Source organism: Parasteatoda tepidariorum, chromosome 5 (assembly GCF_982258835.1).
Source record: "Parasteatoda tepidariorum strain Cologne lab strain chromosome 5, Ptep-v5.0, whole genome shotgun sequence".
Lineage (NCBI taxonomy): Eukaryota > Metazoa > Arthropoda > Arachnida > Araneae > Theridiidae > Parasteatoda > Parasteatoda tepidariorum.
This window is the reverse complement of record NC_141759.1, coordinates 113,496,947-113,522,563: the sequence shown is the minus strand read 5'-3', so window position 1 is coordinate 113,522,563 and position 25,617 is coordinate 113,496,947. Positions and strand designations below refer to the sequence as shown.

The 25,617-nt window shown below is 31.0% G+C and overlaps 1 protein-coding gene across 2 annotated transcripts in view; it reads right to left on the bottom strand.

Moving 5' to 3' along the window:
• LOC107451354 (cell adhesion molecule Dscam1) overlaps positions 1–25,351 on the bottom strand; it is a 61,274-nt gene extending 35,923 nt beyond the window's left edge. Inside the window, exons 1-4 of one of the 2 annotated variants that reach the window (XM_043053688.3) lie at positions 25,058–25,351; positions 16,984–17,265; positions 8,681–8,800; positions 7,037–7,204 (exon numbers count right to left, since the gene is read on the bottom strand). In XM_043053688.3, the coding sequence (XP_042909622.1) occupies positions 7,037–7,204; positions 8,681–8,800; positions 16,984–17,265; positions 25,058–25,115 (628 nt within the window). In that variant the 5' untranslated portion in view covers positions 25,116–25,351. The remainder of the gene's footprint in view (positions 1–7,036; positions 7,205–8,680; positions 8,801–16,983; positions 17,266–25,057) is intronic. The other variant, XM_043053689.3, reaches the window with a different exon arrangement.
• Between the last annotated feature and the right edge of the window lie 266 nt (positions 25,352–25,617).

Genomic DNA, 25,617 nt, shown 5'->3' with positions numbered 1-25,617 from the left:
AAAAGAAAAACGCGTATATAAGATACTAATAATAAAAAATGAATTGTTTTTATTAAAAATAAACACTGATTTACTTCTTTTCCACGCTTTGCAGTTACGATCTATCAAAAGTTAGAAATCAAAACCATCTTCATCAAACTTGATTTTATTATAAATATCCTGTTTCCACTAATAAGTTAAGAAATCTTAAACGTCCAGAAAATCGGTTCAAGAAAAGCTGTGAGAATAAACAGTTTTTAAATACACTGTCCAAAACATTTAAAGGATATTGTAAGTCTTGTATTAAATAACGACGTAAGCAATTTTTTTGTGTGTGCATAAAATGGAAGAAGATAGTCACAAATGCAAAGTTTTCCTATTTTCAAACTTGGCAGTATGCAAATTTTGAGTATACGTCGAAGACGACGTTTTAGTGCTAGCGAATTTGATTTGACTCTCAACTTAATGTTAGACAAAGCGGAAAAGAATAATCAAGATTCAGTAAGCGCTCTGTTTGTAGGAGTTCGATGTCTCAACGAAGTCACTTAACCGAATTAGAAGCTTGGATAGTTGTTGGCCGGTTAGAGGGGGACCAAACACAAGCCGAAGTCATTGGAGTTTCACAAAATATGATTCACAGGATCAGCTGGAACCGTTTTTTGGAGACTGGAAATGCAGGCCGAAAATCAGGCTAAGGGCGTAGACGTGCAGCAACTACTGGCACCACAGTTTCGACACAAACTGTCCGAAACCACCTTCACGCTGTAGATCTGTATGCTCGTTGATCAATGGTGTGGATCCCATTAATAGCACGACACCGTCGCGGGAGACAGGGTATGTGAGTGACGCAATTTTCTTTTCTCTGACTAGTCCCGTTTATCCTGATAATAGGCGTATTTTCATCCGGGAGGGACCGTAGCACTAGAAACAATCCTGCGTTCGAGCACGAAAGAGTAAAATTTGGTGGTGGGGGAGTGATGGTCAATGCTAACATTTCTATTGATAGGCGCACCGAGCTCGATATCATTCGAAATGGAGATCCGGCCGGTCACCGATATAGGGATGAGATCCTGAGACCTATTGTAGTCCCTTAAGCTGCAGCAACTGGAGATGACTTCATGTTAATGGATGGCAATTGCAGGCCACATCGGCTAAACTTGGTGAATGATTTCCTTTTGGAGGAAAGAATCACACGAATGGATTGGCCAACGTGTTTCCCGGACATGTTTGGGACATTCTAGGCAGACGAATTGCTGGTCGCCTACCCCCTAGCAAACTCTCCAAGAACAGGAAAGAGCTCATCTGGAGGAGTGGGGCAGAATACCCCAGATCCTCATAAATAGAAACACTTTTTTTATTTGTTTTTCTCATATGCACAAAATCTGTTTTTTTTTTTCCTTCCTTTTGTACAAAATTGCTCAATAAAACGAATTTTTTTCTGCTAAACAAATGTCATTTTTATCTCATATGCCTACGACGCTTGTCGATAATGTATCAATCATTCAAAAAAAAAAAAAAAAACTCCAAGTGGTGCAAGATAAACCCACAACCTCAATATCCTTTAATTGTTTTGAGCAGTGTATATCATATTTTGCCTTTGAAGACATGTAAAATGAATGAGAACATGATTATTACAATATGTTTATTTTTTGCTGAATTATTTTATAACGTGTTTGGCATTTTCGTAGGTTTGCTTCAGCATGACGCGTCTTTGTATTTTCTGTAAGACGAAATTATCGTGTTCTTTTCTTTTAAAGAAAAAAAGTGTGTTTCTGATTTCTTTTTCTTTTTGATATTTAACTGCACATAAAAGACATCAAATGTTTTCCGAGAAATTCGAGGACACATGTTAAAATTCGGGAAAATTTTCTGTCCTTTAAGAGTTAGAAAGTTTTTGAGAATTATTAATAAAATTCGAGGACTGTCCTCAAGATTTGAGTGTGGGTAGTCTCCTTCCCACCTACTAGTAGCAGTCGTGCTTTACTTACGACACATAAGGTCATTTTCATTGCATGTGATTCACGCACCTCCTACCGCCGTCGAGAAAAAATGAGAATGCGCAATAGAAATGGTCCTTATGACACTGTTCCTAGTAAATCACCAAACTGAAAAATCGCTGGTTGCTGTCAGTGAGCAAGTGGTTTATCACTTTGCTCAGTCTGCGAAGAGACCGACCATGAGCGGTATCAGTCCTCTTTAAACTATTTTATCGTTAGGTGCTCAGGTTGCAAAGCCACCACCACATCGTGATGAGTGGATGGGCATCCCCTTTGCAGAGGATCAAAATTGCCATCGTATCATCATCCCGGATGTTTCCCGAATTGTCGCCAAAATATATATGGGCTACAGATGGCGTAAAGCAGAACCTATGGCAACACTTCGCATGCTTTCACCAGTAGCGTGTGGAGAGTCATAGGAGAAGGAAGTACGTCAGTTCTTGTTTTGATTTTCAAATAGATTGAAAATTTTCGGATTATAAAACTATATGAAACTGAAAACTACACTGAATATAGTTCTAGAATAAAGAGTTGTGGAAATTTTAAAAAATATTTTTATTAGTTAAATATGAAAAATATTACGGGGAAAATATCATAGTACATTCCTATATAACTAAGAAAAGGAGTAGAGGGAAACGGGGGGGGGGGGACTGCAAGTCACGGAATCGGTTTTCTCCACAGATTGCGTTTTCAATATGCAATCACGAATTGTGCAGTCTTAGTGGGACGCAAATTAAGTATTACTACTACTCAATTTCTAATGAGTCCCGCAGTGGACGGATCGTTAAGACACTGTTCCTAGCAGATCACTGAAGTCAAGCATGCGGTCAGTTTGCGGGTGGATGACCACTTGGATCAGTTTGAGTAGGGATCGAGGATGTGCGGTATGGATCCTCGTTAAACTATTCTACCGTAAAGTGCTCGACTTTGCGTGCAGGTCGTCGGGCTACCGAAGCAGGGGTGCCGTCCCCTCTGCAGAGGATCAAAATTGTGATGGCATGTCTTCAGTTCATCCTTAGGGATGTTTCCCAGACAGTCGTCAATAGCCCATTGTGCAGTTCAAGTGCGACGTAAATGAACTACAACAACAACATTTAGAATGAATTTTCAACAAAAAAGGATATAAATAAAAAAAGGGCCAAGCAAAAAAAAAAAAAAAAAAAAAATGAAAGCAATAAATTCTCTTAAAAAATTTAATTACGTTTTAAAGCAAAAGAATAAAGAATAAAAATGTAACAGCGAAGGGAAGCGGCACTGCTTAAGTGCGTAGGCGAATCATAAGATTGAGTTGCCTTCTTCGAGATCTCGCTCTGTCCCTGCATTTAAAAAACAAAACAAATTATAAACCACTGAAAACTAAGCGCTAAATCTAACACGAAACCCGATATTAAAAAAAATTTTCCAAAGCCACATTAACGACTGTTTAATTATTGTTCACAATTAAATTTTTTAAGACACTCATTTTTATTTTATTACATACTGACTGAACTGACACAACTAACTTCATTTAAAAAACCCAAGTTAAAGCTCTTATTTTGTATGTTACATTATAAATCTTCTTTACTTAGATTTGCTAATTAAAAAAAAAAATGCGCTATTTATCTGAACATTCTATAATCAGTTTAAAAATAACATTTCTTATCTTCATAAATTTTTTAGTACGAAAATATTGGAAGTGGTACGTAATTGTTTTTGGCCTTCTTTCAAAAATGTTGACCACCCCTTTCTGTGTAAGCAGACAGTAGACAAACTTAGAGTGACGTAACACTTTTCTCTGTGGTTGAAAACAACGAACAATTACGTCATATCCTCATAATGAACACACTGGGTTGTTTGGTAATTAAGAATTAGTTTTCTTTTTTGATTAAATTTTAAAAAAAAATTATTTATTTTTATAATAACAGATTCTGGGATGACAGATTTATAAATTTAGAGGGGAAAAAATCGAGACATCAACTCATAGAGGGTTTTTCAAATTATTTTATGAAAAAAAAAAACACCCCTAAAAATAATGGCTTTTAAAGAAAAAAGTCACTTAGCCAATAGGAGAAAAAATTAGTAATAAAAATTCCAAAGTGCTTTGTTTGTACGCAATGGGCCACGATTACGAAAAATATGTAAGTCAAGGAGAAAACAAAAATCGAAAATTTTCAATTTTTACATTTAGAGCCCTGTTGCAGAGTTTTTTCAAGGTATTTGTGAGAAAACTCTCTGGCACTAATATCTTTCTGCGAGGTACTTTTAATAATAACAAACATAAGTAACTAATTTAAAATGACAAAATCGCTATGTTTACAAGAAAAAAAAAATCTATTTATAACTTTCTAAAATAAGAATGTAATAATTTTTTACTCAAATACTATGGGTAATATTTACGTATTTTGTTGCAGAGGGGGGGGGGAGCACAAGTTATTTCTTTCTTTACATTTTGTAAATAATTGTCACACTAAAAAAATAACTAATAATCATGAAATCCGAGGAGTAAAAAATTGTCGAAAAAAAGATCGACGACGAAATCACGCGAGTCGGACGAGATTAGGTTGTTGTATTAAATTATATCGCACAAAAAAAGATCAAATTAAAAAAACTATGGATAGCAATAACAACCAAAAAAATCGATAGAATGATCATTGCCTTACAAATTAAATACACAAATGCACGATTCAAATTTTTCATATTGCTTGAAATATATCCGGATACTTAAAAACCACGTGAGAAAATCAATAACTGCCGAAAATACGATCGAAACATTACATGGATTTACGATACTATCGCCGTAAATTGAGAGAACCAAAAATTGATTATCTAAATGCATGATTCAAATTTTACGTGTAAATTTCTGCAGAAAAGAAAATTAAATTTTTTTACCTTTCAAAAGAAAAATCTTTCAGCAAGATGCCTGTAACGTTCTACGACCATGTCACTGCGATTCTGCCACGGGAAAAAAAAGCTAAAGCCAAACAATTTTATGCAAACTGTTATAATTCATATTCCCTTGTAACAATGACCCGTAATATCCAAACATCGCATCCTGGTTAAAGATATTATACCAATTTTTTTTTTTTTTTTTTAAAGAAAAATAATAATGTTGCGCCTTGAAAAATTGTCTAGTTAGTTGCAGGTTAAATCAAAACTTTTCTCCTTTTATACTTAGAGTGTTTTTTTTTTAAATTTTTATTTATTTATAATTATTTTAAAAAAAACAACAAACAAAAGCAGCTGAAGCCAAACAATATCATGTTAACCTGTTATAATTCATATTCCCCTATATTAACATTGATCTATAATATCCAAACATCGCATCGTGTTTAAAGAGATTATACTAGTTTAAAAAATAATAATGTTTTGTCGTGAAAAATTGTCTTGTTAGTGGTAAGAAAAATCGAAACTTTTCTCTTTTTATAATTAGAGTGTTTCTTATTTTTACTTATTTATTATAATTTTTTTATTTTCAAAAAAAAGCTGAAGCCAAACAATTTCGTGCAAACAGTAATAATTCATATCCCCTTGTAACCATTATCCATAATATCCGAACATCGCATCGTGGTTAAAGAGATACCAGTTTAAAAAAAAAATAATAATGTTTTGTCTCGGAAAACTGTTTAGTTATATAGTAGTATTTCAAAGTATAAAATAGTAGACTTTCAAAACTATAACTAAATAAACCGAATCATAAAAAAATGTTTGATTTATCAATGAAATAGAAAGGGGAAAAACATTCAGATGAAAAAGAGACATTTTGTTTCAAATGAGACAGCTACAAAGTTAACGCTCCTTTCTCATCCCACTACTCCCATCTCTAAAACGTCATCGATTGTAAAAGTGACGTCATACTCGAGGCAGGCTCATATCGGGAGAGGGGTGGAAGGAAGAGTAAGAAATATTGATTTAACGTAGATAATGAAATTTCTTCCGTAACGCACACACCTAGGATAGAAATAAAAAAGAAGAAAGATGCAACGCCGTTTATGCTATAAAATAATAATAAATTTCTTGCAATTTCGAAGCATATTTTCGATTGTTTGAGAACACTCATCCAAAAAAATATCCTATAAAAATGAAAGTTTTGTTATTTATTATGAGTTATTTTTGAAATGTTTTCTTATTTCTTCTGTTTCATTTATTAAAGGGTACCTTCTACATTTCCAAATCCATGACTTTTCATGACTAATTCCAAGAATTTTTCAGGTCATAACGAAGTTACTATTTTCTCCGACAGAAACACAGCAATAAATTAAAAAAAGCATCATAATAACATTCATTGAAATGATAGGTATAACCAAAACTGTTATACTCTGCATCTTCATATTTATAGATTTTAAATTTAAAAAAACAGAGTAAAGAAAGAGTAGAATCAATAAAATAGCTGGAAAAAATACAAAAGTAAACTTTTTTTATCTTTTCTTTTCTCTGCAGAATTATATTCTAAAGATACTTCTCTTGTTCATCCGAAAGGAAAGAAATACTCTTGATTTTTCTGTACTCATTTCCGAATAAAAAAAAAAACTCGCCAATGATTGGCTTACTTCAGCTAGAATTTTATATAAATAAAATAAAAAATAAAGAATAAAAATTCTGAAATCACAGAAGTGTAAAAGATAATTCGCTCTAGAAATGATGTATTTTCTTTCATTTTTTGAAAGAAAACCATAATAAGAACAGGATAAAAACATTTTATACTTTAATAAAATAGGACTGCCTCTCTAAAGAAATTACTTCTCTAAATAACTAAAACAAAATTTTACTTCAAACTCACCAGAATGACTTCATATCATTCACATCTTACGAAATACAGCAGATTTGAGCCCAGAAATTACACAATTTATTTCTTTTGTTTAAAATAAAATTATCTGTTAGAAAACATCGGCTAGCAGAAAAAGCTGTTGTAAGCAGCTGTATACTTTTTAACCGGAAGTAGAGGAGGTCAAGAGATTGTTATTGTTTACATTTATATCGAAAACACTATCCATATATGCCTTTTAACTTTGTGCACAATCAACTTTGCGCACAATATAGCGTGGTTGTGTTTAAAATTAAAAGTGTAAAGGAATAATGAGTACCGTGTACACTCAGAGCTATCTTCTTGCTGATGGCCGCACCGATGTCGTTAGCTGCTTTGCATTCGTAGGTGGCCGCGTCTTCTGGTTTCACGTCTCGGATGATGAGGGAACCATTTTCAGCCACCTCGAATCTCTTCCAAGATGGCTTCAATGGTATCCGATCTTCACCTGAAAAAAAAAAGAAACCCCACATCCTATCATACCTTTCAACCACCACATTATACCCTTCAACCTTTCAAGCACTTCATAACAAAAATCATTATGTGCAGCAATAAATATTATTTCTTTCGATTGTTTTAAGCTCTTAATTTATAAACATAAAATCAGTAAAATGCAAAAACATTTTCCAAGACTTTACACAATCATGATCAGGGTCCGTTAACGAACCCTTCACAAAATATCTTTTCATAAAAACGGACCCTTCACAAATTTGTTTATCTTCACTATTGTTTTGTTAATCGAATAAACCCTTTCCAGGAAGGGGGGGGGGGGAGAAAGACAGATGTAAAAGAACTAAATTTTGTTTTCGGCAGACGCTTCTTACTTTATTCGTCCGAAATGAATATTCTGCGTTCAGCACTATAGGCTAAATACCAAATATTTATATGTTGCATCGCTAATTTAGTAGCTGCAATTGCTGTTTATTTTTTAAAATTTAATTTTTTTAATTATAATTTTACAGTGTCCAGCATAAACTTGTATGTCTTTACGATTTAAAAGCTCCTTGAAGAAGTTTTTTTTGCAATAACGGACCCTATTTGCACAAATTCACAAAAGCGGACCCTGGTTGAAAGAATGTGACTCAACGTTTATTTTATATTCACAAATGAAGAGTAATTTTTTCACAATTTTACAAAAACGGACCCTTCACAAAATGTCTGGACAGACCGCTGATGATAAAATAACTAGTTTCTGATGAATATTAAAAAGAAGATAGAGAAGATCATGCTTTTATTGTAATTTATGACGACAATTGACAGGGCAAAGGGAAAAAAAAGAAAACTCATTTTGAGAGATTAAGCACTTTTTACAAATCCCCAATAGAAAAAGCACTTTCAAGCACTTTTTTAAAATGCTACGAACCTTGTTATAGTTTAAGAGGATGCTAGACCGCTGGGGTTTTACCTCCGTTGGTGCATTAGTATTTAAAGTTTAGAAGGAAGAAAAAAAATGAATCGAAATATACCATGAAATTCAAATGCTGAAAGAAAACAGAAAAAATTTCGAAACATCAAAATGCAAACAAATCATTGCAAGATAACTTCCCTGCTGTGCAATTCTGACATAATTTGTTGTCATTTTAATATTTGTTTGCTTTTTGACATCGTGGTTTACTCTTAAGTTTACTATATTAAATTATTTGTAAACAGAGCTTTCCGTGAATGGTATAAAGTCCTCATAATGCAAGATTTGTACAATGATTGCGGCACTTTTCTAAACAACAGCAGTTTTAAAATTTTGTAAATATTATGTAATTTGAGCATTTCGAAAAGTTATTATTTAAATGCGTGATTCAAATTTTATGTGCAAAATTTCTGCAAATCAATTTTTTTTTTTTACTTCTCAAAAGAAAAATCTTTGTGCAAGTAAAGTTCTGGCCAATTATGTGTTTGCGGCAGCAGCAGAGAATAAATGACTACGAACCGTCAAAGCGGAACCATCGGATGGTAGGCCTTGGATGTCCACGGACTTCACAATCTAGGCTGACACGTCCTTCCAGTCCAACAGATGAATCTTGAGGTTCTTTCAACCACTTGGGAGGAGCTGCAATTAAAATAAGACAATTCAATAACAAATGATTGTTTTACAACAAATACCGTGAAAAAAGAATGGAATCTTGGAACTTTTTGTTTACCTAAACTAAAACGTTAGAAAAAGAAATTTACCTGGTCAGTAAAAAAAATTTTTTGCATTCTTGTGTCAAAGTATTATGATCAGTTAAGTGCTTAGAAAGAGTTAATATAATAATAATAATTAATAAACAAATAAAACAAAAAAGTTGTGATCGTCATGTTACGATCACTGGGCTACCCATGGGTCAAATGTTTTTTCTTTCTGGATGGACTCCGTTAAACAATTCAAATCATGGGTTGCAAAAACTGTCTCAATGGATGTTTGTCATCGGATTGATTTTCATATCCTGTACGTGTTTCAATACTTTTCCTTCTTTAGCATTCATGTTTATATTGAAATCACCGTCATGACAATAATTATACGTTAATAATAAAAAGAATATAAAAATACTTTAAATTATTATTACGTAAATACATTAAAAATTCCTGCTACTGAAAATAAAAATAAAAACAGCAGCGGTCGCCATAGCAACGCATGCAATGACGGCAGATGATTACTCTTGAACACAGTAGAAAAGTGTGTGGACGCCATCAAAGCCAAACCAAGACCCATTTTGCCAATGGGTAGTAAATAAACAAATTATTTTAAGTAGATATTTCTATATGGATGGTGTCTTTAATATGAATGTAAACAACAATAATCTTCAGCTCTTGACCTGCTCTACTTCCAGGTAGAAAGTATACAGCTGCTTACTAAAACTTATTCTGCGAGGCGATATTTTCAAACAGATAATTTTATTTCAAATTAAAGAAATAAATTATAAAATTTTTGAGCTAAAACTTGCTGTATTTCATACGATATTCATGATATTAAGTAATTCTGGGGAGTTTGAAGTGAAAATTTAGATGTATTCTTAAAAAAGGTGACATGGTTGCTAGCTTTAGAGAGAACTCGCTTTTTTTGGAAGTCTTTATTTGTTTATTCTTGTTTATTCCTGTTTATTCTTGCTGGAAGCCATGCAGTGTTTTCACTACAGCGCGAGAACGCGAGAATCTCGCATATTTTTTTTTTAATTTCTCGCATTAAAAAATGATTAACGCGAGAAATTCGCGCACTCTATTAATCAATTTTAAAAAGCTCGAATTTTGGAAAAAATTTCGTCTTCCGCCATTTTGAAAAAGACAGGAAAACAGCTAGGATAAGTGTTGAGAGAAAAAAATAAGTCCTTTATAATAAGTTGTTTAAAATTAGCTCTATTTTTAGCTGTTAATGAATTACCAAACTCCGACAATTTACAGCAATTTGTAAAAGTTAAGTCTGTGAAAACTATGCTGAAAGACCTAGCAAGAAGTATGAACATAGAAATAACTTCAACGAACTTCACTATTCTATAACAGAGATAATTGAAAAGCCTATGCTGGCAGAGGATAGGAAAGTGTGTGCACAATGCTACAAATTTAAATAGTTATTCCGAATAGTTCAGCATCTGTTGCAAGGTCATTTAGCACCCAAAATCGAATTAAAACAAAATATCGTAACAGGTTGACTGATGAGCATTTGAGCAACCTAATGAGAATAACAGATAATGTAGATATAGAATATTTTCTATATGATGATGCAGCAAAAATATTCAATGGTTTAGAAAATGGATTATAATTAAAGAAATATTTTTTTTTCTAGTGTATTTTTAATTTTTAGAAATCTCGCCCTGTTTTAGAGAAAGATTGAGAAATTCTCTCTCATTTTTTTTCTGTAATGAAAACACTGCGCATGCACCATCTTAAGTTCGTGTCACCATACTGCTCGAGCAGCGAGATTAAGTTCATCTTACAAATATATTTCTTTGAGAAAAAGGCAATCTCGTGTTTTCCTAATGTTAGAGGCTTTCCTAAATGTTTCTCAATATTTTTTCTTTCTTACTTAAATGTGAAAATACATTAGATATAATTATGAGCCTAACAAAAAATAAGCCTTTTCACTTAGTTTTTTGCATTTCAACACAAGCATTTTCGCTTTTAAAGTGATATTATAAGTAAGTAATAAGTGTTAATATGTAGTAAATTTCAATCCTGAATAATTTCCGACTTCCATCCTACCAAAAAGAAACATATATATTCTAGCATTTCTTCTAATTCATTACGAATTTGAGATTATATTTTTGTTAACAAACACCCGCTGTGAAGATATTAATTGACTCTTCATTACACAGCAACTAAGGTCTTAACTACATATAACAAATTATATTTGCTGTTAGAGACCATAACTTGTTTTGTCTCGATTTATTTGTTCTCATTTACTTCTTTATGATTTATAACTTTATTTTTATTATTTATTTTTGACAGACAAACGTGCAGGACATGTTTGTTTCAAAGTGAAAAAAAGAAAGAAAAAAGATAAATAAAAACAGATTTTTCAGTAAACTGTTACAACCGTGTTTTCATAATTATATCCTAAAGAGACTTTCTAACAAATGTATTCAGAATGTAACTTTTCTCACTGATATTCTAATGGGTCGAATAAAAATTATAGGCTAGTAAGTTGTTTCTTACTCTACGTTGTACAATACGTAGATGAAGTGTTTTTAAAAAATATTCTATCCTAAGAACTTTTATGACGCGTTTTGTGAAAGAATGTTTGTTATTTTCAAAATATATGTCAGCAAAATTTCGTAATTCCACTTCTTAGGACAATTTATGACTGTTAAAAGGGTTTGACATTCTTTTAATAGGATTTCAATTTATGCAATTACATATAACGAGATTCCAAAAAATTATGGATTTTAAAAAATCGAATAAGTTTTTTATTTCATTTTTAGGTGAGTAAAATTATAGAAACCAGCTATAAATAACCTGTTAGCAAAAGAAGGACAGTCGTTGATGACATCAGACATGATAAGGGTTAAGTGATATAAAATATTTTTGGCATCTTGCCAGCACAAGAAAGATTTCACTCCGGTGGTTTTATTTTCTGTTATTTTTTCAGAAGACGCGTTACAATACGCTTTTAGATTAAATAGAAACCAGGGTTCTTATATAAAAACTAATTTACATCGTACAACAAATAAAACAAACGTATCGATACAGATTTTCTCTTTTTCCGAGATTTTCCGACTATCTAGCACTAATATCTTTTTGAAAGATACTTTTAATATTAACAAACATAGATGTTACTAATTTAAAATAACAAAAGCGCTGTGTTTGCAAATAAGAAACTATATAAATTTTTTTTTTTACTTGAACATGTAATAATTTTTTATTCTAATATTACGGGTGGATGATATTCTCGCGTTTTGTTCGGTGGGGGGAGGGGGGAGACGCATACATTATATCCCTCTTCGCATTTTGTAAATAATCATCACAATAAAAAAAAAAAAAATCATTGAAAATCATGAAATCCGTAGTAGTAATCGTCGTAAAAAAACTGATAACGATATCGCGCGAATCAGTCTCCTCAAATGCATTTCCAGATTAGGTTGTAGTAATAAATAATATCGTATAAATAATATCTGCTTTAAAAACTATGGAGAAATCATTAGCAATAACAGCCAAACAATCAATAGGCTCATTTCTTAAAATGGTTAATACTCAAATGCAAGATTCGAATTTTCCATATACATTTTTTAAATATATCGGGATATTTAAAAACCACGTGAAAAAACCAATAACTGCCGAAAATACGATCGAAACATTACATGGATACTATCGCCGTAAAATTTATTATCTAAATGCATGATTCAAATTTTACGTGTAAATTTCTGCAGAAAAGAAAACTAAAAATTTTTACCTTTCAAAAGAAAAATCTTTGAGCAAGAATTCTGCTACAATGTCGATCTGATTCTGCCACAGGGCAACTCATAATATTTAGAGATCATAATATTAGATTTAGACTCATAATATTAGAGTAAAGAAAATTTTTAATGAATGAATTCATCCTTAACGTATCGAAGACTTTTCACAAATATTGAGAGCAATACATTTTTTTTCTCTCTATGGTTTTTACATCAAAGTTCTTCCTTATACTTTGATAAAACCCGAATCATGAAAATAAATCACATTTTAATAAATTATAAAAGTTATTTAAAGAAATATTAAAATTCAATTTCATGTCAAAAATATTTTTTTTTTTTGGTAATTTTTTAAACTGGTTAATTTTTTTAACTGAATATAAAAAATTAAAAAATATTATTACTATTTAAAATTAAATGTTTGAAACTTTAGGTTTGAATTAATTGGAGTTTCATTTTAAGATGCAAACACCACTCTTATAACTGCTTTTTAGACAAAAAATAATAGACAAGACAAGATTTGAAAAAATAATAAAAAAAGGGGAAAAAATGCGTACCATTTCAAAATATATAATTATTTCAAAAGTTATTGTAGGGGTGCACAACCTTTTTGAATGACGGGCCACATGCACAGAAGATTGACCAACAAAGGGCCACATGCCAAAGTATTTAGACAAACATGTTGATAGCAATTGTAGGTAGCAATTGATATATAAACATTATTGCTCTAGACACTAAATTCTTTTTATCAGTTAACCTTGTAATATGAACATAATAATAAAATTAAATGCTTTTAAATGTTCACAATTAGAAACTGAAAAACTGATTACTTAGAAAATAAAACAGAATCAATGTAAAAAAAAAAATCCAGATGAATTAAAATAATTAAAAACAGTGGAAAAATGTAGTTTCTTTTATTTTTTTTATCAAATACAAAGGTTCATCTAAACGTTAATTTTAACATTAAGAAATTTGTTCATAGAATTAAATTTTAAAAAATAAATGCAAGTTAAATATTTTGATTTAAAGAAAGTTTAAAGTTTTTTTTATAAAAAAGTGTAAAAATTAAAACAAAACCCTTTCAGCTTAAAACAAGATTCAATATTTAGTAAAGAAAATACTTCAACTTCGAATTTTTTTTTTATTTTAAATAAATTATAAGAGGCAGGGGATGAGAGAGAAAAGAAAAAGAAAGAAAGAAAACATTAATTTTGAGAAACTATTTTTCTTAATAACAAAAAACTATTAAGATTGTTGTTTAATCTTTATGACCAATACTTTTTTAACATGACACTTACTATTTACAATTAATACACAGATATATATTAACAATTAATTACAGTTTACATTACTTTATAATGCTTATCTTGATAAAAAAAAATTTCAGTTAAAATTTAATGATATACAAATCATTTCCTAGCATAAAATCATAAATAATATAAAATGCTCCACATAGGTAGAAAATTGTTAAAAAAATTTTCTTAATTGCTATCTTGCAATTTGCAAAATTTTCAAATATTGTGATAATTTTATCTACTTGATCACTATCTACTTGAATTTTATCTATATTTTCAGGCCCATTAAATACAAAATGAATGATTTTGTTTAAAGACTGCTCCTTAATTTTGAACATGCTTAATTCATTTTGGAAAACAGTCTTTCCACAGAAGCTGCTGTTGTGGACAGTATTAAACTTAGGGCAAATATCTTAATCAGTTTGGGAATTTGTCGTAGATGGTGCTCCACGTTTTCTGAAATCACGTGAATACGAACACCGATGCGTTATTTTTAATCGCTTGAATACGAATTGCTATGAGCGACTTTTAAATTGCGAGAAGACTCACAACGCATGCATTTTAAAACGCTTGACTATGTATCGCGATACGTGGTTATTAAATCGCGTGAATATGTATGATTTTTGAAATACGAGAAGAGTAGCAACGTATGACTTTTTAAATGCCAAAACACGAATTAGGATTTGCGATTTTAAACTGCGGGAATACGAATCACGATTTTTAAATTCCATTTATTTTAATACGAAATGCGATTTTTAGATCGCGTGAATACGAATTACGATGAGTAATTTTTAAATTGCGGTAAGGATCAATACTTATGATTTTTAAAATGAGTAAAATACGAATCACGATATGTTATTTTAAATCACGTGACAATGAAAATGAATAGGTTGGGTACGTGTAGCTAAACTTGCACCTGTCCATGGGACTATAGAAATAGGCAGGTGTATTGAATTATTTTTCGGCAAAAGGGACCGAAACCATCAAAACAATCTGCTTTTTTTTATTATTTATTTTCTAATGTTAGATCATCATAAATCAGTCCGAATTCCTACATAATGGTGATGATTGTTCATGATCGTTCCAACATTTGATTTCTAAGAAACAATGATGGAAATTCGTGATGATTCAGAATGATACAACAATAAATTTCCATGATGGTTTTATAAAAAGTATTGTTGTACCAGGAGAAATCAAAAAATTATCATAAAAAAAGTAGTTTTTTTTATGCTGGCCAGCCCATCAAAAATCTGTCCAAATTCTTTCATTGGGGTGATGGTGGTTCACAATCATTGCAACATTTGATTTCTCGGAAACTATGATGGAATACATTTAAGTTGAAGTTTATGTATTTTAAAACAGAATTCTTCTTAGTACTTGCAGAGTTCTCCCTATCGTGAACTGGGGCAGAATAATGCGCCACGTCTTGGTAACTTGGCCAAGTTTTGGTTAGTTATCCTTTGTTGTTTTTATAACTATTCATTGCATAACTCATTTTAATTGTGAGCTTTTATTTCCTTTTGTAAGTTAATAGTTAGCTTGCTTTCTTTTGTTTGTTCATAATTTTAATGGTCACTAAATTTTCTACTTATTTAAACATTTTAAGGTTGTCAGAGACAAAGATGCTTACGACGTTAAAACCGTGGAAAAATTATATGAAGTATATATATATATATAATATTACATAAACTAGGTGGCCAAAAGTATTCGGTCACCCGGTTGTTATGGCGGTGGAAGCATTATGGTGTGGGGGGGCTGTTTCTCGTGGTTTGGCTTAGGTTAGTTAGTTCCTGTGGTTGGAACTCTGCAGATGTGTATGTGAACAATGCTGCACTGTCGATATTTCTGGCCCATTACTCTTCAAGAATTCACACATCGAGGCTTGCACAGACGTGGTATGATGAAATAGGCGTTACAAAACTAGCCTCCTCAGAGCCCATAGAACACCTTAAGGATGAATTGGAGAGAGAGCAGATTCCAGCCAAATCCTCACTGCAAGCACAGCTATGATGGAAGTCCTATTCAAAAACTGGTGTAAAGTCTTCCCAGAAGGCTGTCATCGATGCAAAAGGGGGGACCCACATCATCCTATTTATATGTGCCTCTAAGTCCATAACCACTGGGTGTCCACTAAGTCCATAACCCCTGGCTAAATTATTCGACGGACTCTAAGATTCCATGTAAAGTTTTAATAATCAGGTGATACTCTATACAGCTTTATTGTTTTCATGTAACTGTTTCCACTTGTTTACGTTCGTGTATCAATTAGTTAAATGAGACGATCTATTATATAAATTCGACGATTGGATCAATTAGACTATATATTGTATAAACATAGAATATTTATTATATCAGGGAACATTCTATCAGTACATTATAATAATAAGACCACATTATGAGGCGCACTGCATTGTTTTAATAATGACATGCTTCGCACGAGTTTATATAGGCAATAGTTTTATATTTAAACATACATGCAACGGGTTTTTATTCGGAAGATTTTTTATATACGTCCTATTTCTATTAATTTTTTAACGCATGGCATTATAATGTTAACCAATTGATAGAGGAGTGTAAACAAATTCAAACCGGTTGCAGCCGCGTAAAAACAATAAAGCCGTATAGTTATCACTCGATAATTAAGACTCGATAATTGGCCAGGGACTTTATATATACTTAAAGAAAAAGCATAACTATATCATTTGGTAGCTGTGGTGTGCCTCGGCAAACACCCAGTCCCCAAGTATGTGCCTCGACAACCCTCCTGACCACTCCAAAGCGAACTGAAGTGAGGTAAATCCAGCCAGCATAACCGGTTGAACCCCCCCCCCCCTCATGCTCACTTCCAAACTGACTCGCATGGAGAGAGGACGCGTTCCTCAAACCTTCTTTACCATTATCTAAATTCTTTACAATGTAAGTTTTCATTATATGTTTTTGTTGCACATTAAATTTTTCCTTAACTTAAACTTTTTTATTCTTCATTTTTAATAACACAATTTAAATATAGCATGTTATTTTTGACTTTAAAGCACACACATGCTATAGTAGCGGTAGAGAATAATAAAACTCACCTTGTATAAGGAGTTGAGCAGTGTAAGTGGCATATCCCTCTGAATTCTTGACTATACATGTATAATTTCCAGGACTGTTGTAATCGACAGGTGTGAGGGAGACTATGCTAAAATCGTCATGCGTTTGTATTTTAATATTGTGCGAGTTATGTGTTAAAGGCAATCCATCTTTATTCCACTGAAAAGATAGTGGTTCCTTTCCAGTGGCTGTACACAACGTCTTTATCGTTCGACCGAATGTCACATTCTTCGAAAACGAGAAAGGCTGGATCGTTGGAGCACCTGGAAAAAATGAAAACAATCATCATTACAACACATATAGTTTGTCTACGGTAAGAACTCCCCCCACCCCAAAGTCTGCTGCTATGGAAACAAGAATAGCGCATTTCAGGGAGGGTAGCTTCTGTTCACTCCAGGGCTAACACTGAAGAAAAAGATTCCCTTTCACTCGCTTACCCGAGACAAAACCGGTTCTACACTATGAACCCACACACCCTCTTGAAATAGTTATACCTCGTTACCATAGTGACCGCTACGGGTCCCAGGCGAATAGCTAGGGGAGTTCTTACTTTAGAAAAACTAAAGTTAATGTCAAGTTAGCCATTAAAACGAGTAAACAATGAAATTATCCCGTTTAATCTGATTAAAAAAATCTCTTAAATTATTTTAAAAAGCACATCTGCACTGCTTTTACTTATAGATTGTATACTGTAGCCCTGTACTTTATGAAAGTCAGAAATACTAAGAAATTTTTCTATTGGTTGGGAGTACACACAAAAATGAAGAAAAAAAAAAAGAAATGAAATAACGCGACTTTATTTGATGTCTGTGACTATTTATAATTTTCACGAAAAGAAATAATCTATAGATATTTCATTTTATAATCGCCGTCGAACAGCAGACTCAATTTTGGGTTTACAACTACTAATGTTCAACTCTGTTTTTTTCGAATCCAATCCAGAAGACAAGGGAATGAAGTACTGGGAAAAATTTTGCCTTCGTGGAGGACTTTTTGATGGAACGAACTCACATTTGGATTACACGGATAGGAAAACCACGGAAACCTCCTACAGTTAGCCTGAGGGCAAGGAGATTCTAACTCATGTTTAGTCTTCCTCTTTACGTCAGCACTGTATTTGGTGAGAGCCGGGTGCGAAACTCGTATCGTCTTACCATCACTGGGATTCGAACCCGGTTCACGTGAGTCATTGTAAGGCGACAGCTCTATCTCCCGAGTCATCGACAGATATGTGGTCAACAAAGGGTACATTTTTCTGAAGCTAAAAGTAAGGGAATTTTTCGTTCATTGGGAAGATTATTTAGGCGGTGGTCGACGAAGCATTGTTTTATGAAAGCAAAGGGTTAATATAGTAAGTTGGATATGTTTTTTCTCGCTCTTCTGCATTAATGCTAAAAACAAGTAAAAATGCCTCCCATTGAAACTTTATTATATTTAATATTGCTCACTTCAACAGCAGAAAAATGGATTTCTTTAAAAAAAAAAACTTTTTTCGTAATACCGGAAGGCTAATCATTTGAAACTCGTTATAACCATGCAATTTTCCTGTGTCCACTCTATTTCCACCGTTATATTGACCAGTATCGTCTTTACGCATGGGCAGTGTCTGGGGGGACCTTGAGAATCTTATTTTTAATAAATTGTATTTGAAAAAAAAGCTATAAGAATAAACAATGCCTTACATATTTTTTAAAATAAATATCCTGCCGTATAAAGTGTGAATTTTTTTCCTGACCAATAATGCTTATCATGCCAACACCATTCATTTGAATAGTTCATCACCTTGAAAAACTTAAAAAGGCAAACAAAATCTATTTTTCTACATTCCAATGAAAACTTGAGATACTCGTGAAAATTTTTGGTACTTGGGCATTGAAAGATGTTTTAATAACTGTTTAGTTTGAGAAAATAATTCATTCCTTTTGATTTGTTATACCTTAATGTTTATTTAATTTAATTAACTTCCATGATTTTAAAAATTATCTTATTATTTGAGGATTACAGCTGATTAGCATATCATTTTTTTAAAAACTAAGCATAATTTAAAAATACGTTATTTGAGTTTTTAGGGTAATCAAAATGTGTTTAAATGTGTTAAAATTATTCCATCATTATTTTATGTATGTGAAGTTTTTTAGTTCATTTTTAAACATGATGGCATGTTAAAGAGATATAAAACATTTTTGTGCCCTGCATGGAATTAAGACGATTCTGACTTCAACTTCGGTAATGGATCGTAAAAGCCGACCTGTCGAACTGTATATCGAACTTGTTGTTGACAACGTTTTACATTATGGCTGATTTTTGATATAATTTAGATTATATAACAACTTTCTCTCGCAAATTTTACAATATTTCAGAATGCTCGATCAGGTTTTGCTTTTTTAGACTAGCGACCACTATTTTAATCCCGAAAATGGTGCAAAATCGAAGGAAACTTTCGTGAAACTTAATATTTATTAAGATTAGGATTAATATTTTTTTTTTAAGATTAGGCTTAACATTTTCTTTTTTTTTTAAGATTAGGCTTAATATTTCTTAAGGTTCATAAAAATTTTCGAAATATAGATTTTTCCTAAGTGCAAAAATCGAATCTATTGATCCGTTCTGAAACCCAATTGATTGTATATAGTTTAAGCCGTCATTTAAACTGTACCTTGGTAAACATCGAAAAACCTCCCTGAAAGGTTGATCATGTTGGAAGAAACTCTTGTAACACGACTTAAACTAGATCATCGGTTCCCAATTTCTCAGTCTTCTTCCGACGGAATCTCAATTTTAGAAATAAAGTTCTCTCGACATCTCCAAAAACCTTTTTATGTCCAAAAGATATTTATCCCATTATACATCCAGCTTAAGTTAATTTGAATTTCTATGTCGAAAGAGTTTCTTCTCAAAAACCTTGTTATGCCGAATTTTTTTAGAAATAGAAAAGCAATTTTTTCCGGAAAAATCCCAATGTACGTTCATTGTAAATCAATTATTTTCTATTTATTGCATAATTATTTTTTTCTTACTTTTAAAAATAACCTTTTTGTATTTAGTCTTATAGTCAACTATCATCCCTTTCATATTTATTGGTAGTTATTCTTATGTTTCATGACTTTTTAGAGCAATATTTTAGAACGTATTTTCCCTACTTTTCAGAACATATTTAGTTCCGAACTTATTATCTCGAAATTTTTTTAGCGTCCCTTCAACTTTGAGTATACTGAATTTAAAATAACTTGAAAGTATTTACCAGTAAAGAAAAAAAAAAATTATTCATTTTGAAAATATTTAGTAAGAATCATAAAACTAGGTAAATTGGGTTTTCTGTCCGACAGTTGAATTTTGTGTCCAGGAATCTGTTTGTGGTGACCGTGAATAATCGAAATCAAGAGAATGTCGACTTTCACCGGTGAATGTCAACAATCACAGATGTCAGAAATATTTGGTATATACGACTTGATATTAATTTATTCGTTGATATTGTTATATTTATTCGATACTTTAATATCTGCCGAGGATATATTTGGAGAAACATCAGTGTTCGGAGTATCGTTAAAATGCAAGCTAGGCAGGCATACCGGGCAGTGGTACTGAACCCTGAAAAAAATGGTGTAGGGCATACCGGGCAGTGGCACCAAGTATATATTTCGGATATTAATCATAGCGACTACGTGATTGTCAACATTCACGGGTGGAGGTCAACAACCACAAATTCCGGTCATTCACCGTTAACACATACATACAGAAATTGAAAAGGAATGTAATGACGGTTTTCGTTCGAATGAAAATTAAAACGATGTGTTTTAAACGTTTGAAAGGGGGAAACATAAATCTTTATGAATGAATTGATATATTTCATTTTGATTTGAAGAGCGAGATAAGCAACACAAATGCAACTGCTAATAGAGGAATTTAAGTACTAAAAAAAAAAAAAAATTTCCATTTATTTTTCACTTGTAATTTATTTTAAGCAATTTTGTAAAAGCCACCGAAATATTAAATAAATAACAGATAGTTAAGTAGATTTAAATGTAATTACAGATTTCAAAAAAGAACTGTTAACAAATGTCCTGGCTTCCGGGCCCCTTTAAACATTAAGCGCGACACCGTTAAGGAACCCTATATCTTGTGTCCAGTATGTATTGATTCTCTTTTTTATTCCTTCTATATAGTTATTAAAAAATTATTATAATTATTCCTTAAGCCGTGATGGCCCAGGGGATAGAGTGTTCGCCTTCTAATGAGGTGAACCAGGTTCGAAACCCAGGGATGGCTGGTCGATAAGACTTCCGCATTCGGCATGCACTGACCACAGTGTTGACGTAAAATATCCTCAGTGGTAGCCAGTTCATGGGTTAGAGTCCCCTCGCCGTACCGCTAACCGTGCTAGGTTTTCGTGGTTTCCCTCTCCATGTAACGCAAATGCAGGTTAAGTTCCATCAATAAGTTCTCCACGGAGGCAAATTTCTCCCAATACTTTATCCTGGAGTTCCCTTGTTTTCTAAATCGGGTTCAAAATGACGAGATGGTTTTCTTAGCTCTATCATGTCAAAAACTTCAGAGTAAGAAACGTAAAAAAAAAGTTTTACATTCTTTTTCACATTTTTCATTTTATTTCAACTAATTAAAATTTATTAAAGAAACTAAGTGCGTTAAAAAAGGACTTAATATTGTTGATAAAAAATGATAAATAACTTTTTCAATAAGATTATATCAGAATTTCAATTATCTTAAGAAAATTTATTTTGATATTTATATAAAAGGTCAATATTTTAGGGCCCGCGTGAAGCATTGGCTACCTCACCAAATACAATAAAAATCATAAATTTAGCGAATAAAATTGTATTTTGGCGAAATATTTTTTCCACGGTAAAGAAAAATATATATTTAACTAGATCCCCAAAAATTACGTCAAAATGAATTTTTCTAAACAAATCAATTTTTTATTTAATTGAATTACAGTAATTTTTGTTTTTTGTAATGCATAACCAATTAGAATTGGGTATAAATAATATAAGACAAACTATCGTTGAATAGCTTTCTATGGGGAAAAAAATTAAACATAAAAAATTTAAGATTTGCATTTGGCGAATACTTTTGAGATTTGGCTAATTTACTGGCTCATAATTTTGAAATCCTTAGCGCGGGTCCCTGTATTTATATGTGTTATTTCATTCTACACATATCATTATTAATTTTAAATATCGAAACATTTCGTGCATTGCAGAAAATTACTCTGATTTCTACAGATTGAGATTACTCTGATTTCTATAGAAGGGGATAGACTCAGGGAAGGGGAAAAGGGGGGGGGTGCTTAGCCCCCTCACTTTTTCTGAAATAAGGTGGCACAGTCCCTTCTAAAATTAAAATTTTTCACTCAATATTAGTGTCATTTATTTTACAATTTAAAAAAAAAGAAAGATAATTTTTTCGTATATGAATTTAAAAGAAAAATGTCTTTAACTCAAGTGAGCATTTCCTTGCAGAAAACTGCTACCAAATAATCCCTTACTCACCCTCCCACAAAGGAAATATTCCTTCCACAGGGGGAAAATTCATGGTTTCATATGTCACAGTGAACAGAATAATAATGATATATTTCTTTTAAAAAAAAGTGATCCGGAAAATTACTAAATATCGTAATATATATATACATAATAATTAGACAAACTATAAGATTTTATGTAAAATCTTAATTATCAGTTGATATTATACAGCTTTGTTGTTTTTACGCGGCTAAAACCGGTTTGCACTTGTTTACGTTGGTGTATCAATGGGTTAACATGCAATATGTTAAAAATAAATGCAAATAGGAACTATATAAAAAAACTCCCGAATAATAATCCATTACATGTATACTTAAATATAAAAGTATTGCATATTAACGCGTGCAAAACTTGTCATTATTAAAAAACTACAGCGAGTCTAATAATTTGATCTAATTATTACAATATAATAATATAATACCGGATATAATAAATATTATATATTTATATAATATATCGTCTCATTTATCCAATCGTCGAATTTATATTCTTTATCACCTAAATAAACCAACTGATACACGAACTTAAACAAGTTCAAACCGGTTTCAGTCGCGCAAAAACAAATAAAGCTGTATAGTATCACCTAATAATTAAGATTTTACAAAGAATCAATTATAATAGAGCGTCGAATGTTTTGAACAGGGACTATTTATACATATATACATATATATATATATACATATATATATATATATATATACATATATATATATACATATATATATATATATACATATATATATATATATACATATATATATACATATACATATATATATACATATATATATATATATACATATATATATACATATACATATATATATACATATATATATATATATATATATATATATATATATATATATATATATATATACATATATATATACATATATATATATACATATATATATATATATGTATATATATACATATATATATATATATATATACATATATATATATACATATATATATATATACATATATATATATATACATATATATATATATACATATATATATACATATATATATACATATATATATACATATATATATACATATACATATATATATACATATATATATATATATATATATATATATATATATATATATATATATATATATATATATATACATATATATATATATATATATACATATATATATATATATATATACATATATATATATATATATATACATATATATATACATATATATATACATATATATATACATATATATATATATATATATATATATATATATATATATATATATATATATATATACATATATATATATATATATATACATATATATATATATATATATATATATATACATATATATATATATATATATATATATATACATATATATATATATATATATATATATATATATATATATATATATATATATATATATATATATATATATATATATATATCGCACAATAAAGATAAAAAAAATATATAACTATAAATAAATATAAAGAAAAAAAGAATAAAAACTAAGAAAATTAATAAATTGTTTTATTTACTGCGCATAAACTGCAAATATATAAGACTCATATATAAGTATATATAGAGAGAGGGGAGAGAATCCCCCCCCCCTTCTTGAGAAATTTTCGCATTCACAGAGGAGACTACAAATTATCTAGCTCCAGAATTCTTTTGTAATATCCTTGCTGTAATAATAGACTAGAAAGCAGGCAGAATTCGCAAATCATACAAAAAAAAAAAAAAAAAAAAAAAAAACAATTTAAAAAAATTTGTTTTTTTTTTTCTTTGAAAAATTTGTTTTTAAAACAAATACTCCAAAAGAAATTCATTTTCAACATTTGTAGGTACACAAAAAACTTTCAATCCAACCTTTTTTGTATTCCTAATTCTCCATAATAACAGAATAAAATTATTTATTCGCTAGATAAAATATATGCATATATTTCAAAATAAGTTGTATTCAAAAGAACTACCAACATTTTTTCACATCTAAATAATATAAAAAAAATAAAATAATAATATAAAAAAATGGGTAATGGGTAATAGCATTGCGGTATAAAAGTATTTTATACAAAATAACTTTGTCTAATTTTTTTGTATTTTATTTCATTTTCTCCAAAAATAGTAGAATAAAATTATTTATTAATTTATTCACTAGATAAAATATATGCATATATTTCACAATAAATTGTATTCAAAAGAACTGCCAACGTTTTTTCACATATGAATAGTATAAAAAAATAAATATATAAAAAGGTTTTTTTTATATCAAATCTTTATAGAGCCCTAGGCAGATTTGTAAAAATTTCTACTTTATTTCAAGGGAAGAGGCTGTTTTTTTGTCTCTAAATAATATCCTTACATTGTACTTTCGGGATAAGAATTAGATTAAAATAATATGTTCCAATTAAAGAAAAATGGGTAGCATTGCAGTATAAAAGTAGTGATAGAATACTTAAAAGAGTTGTGTGCGCAAAGAGAGAGAGAGATGGACTTACCATTGGCGTCGGCGATACTCCATAGAGCACAACAACACACTGTAGCAAAAATCCACATTCTCGTTCCACTAAATTCTCTTTTAATCCACTATCATTTCAGTTATGTTCCCATGATATCATCTCTTTTATTCTAATCTAACGATACATGGTGTTAGCGTCATGGCCATTCCTTCCATAAAACTACTACTGCTGCTGCTGTCTGTTCTCTGCTGCTGGATCGTGGTGGCAGAAGAGAGGGGTGGAGACGGAAGTCCCTTCGCAGCGCGCGCCATCCTTACTACTCATTCCCTCTCCTCCACCCCCCCCCACGTCGGTTTGGGTACTTAGTAAAACATAAAAAATGAGAGGATTCTTTTTCTCTCTAGGGCGGCATGGTCGACTCAAAAAATGCTCTGCGAAACAATAGTGTTCCATGAAAGGGTCGAAGGGGTTCCTTTAATTTAGACTACTTATGATGGTCAGGGGCACCGGGATGGGAGGTCATTGTGACCTCCCAAAAATTGTCATCATCTTGTCCAACTATTCGGCACATTTACGAAATTTCATTTTCTATTTCTCAA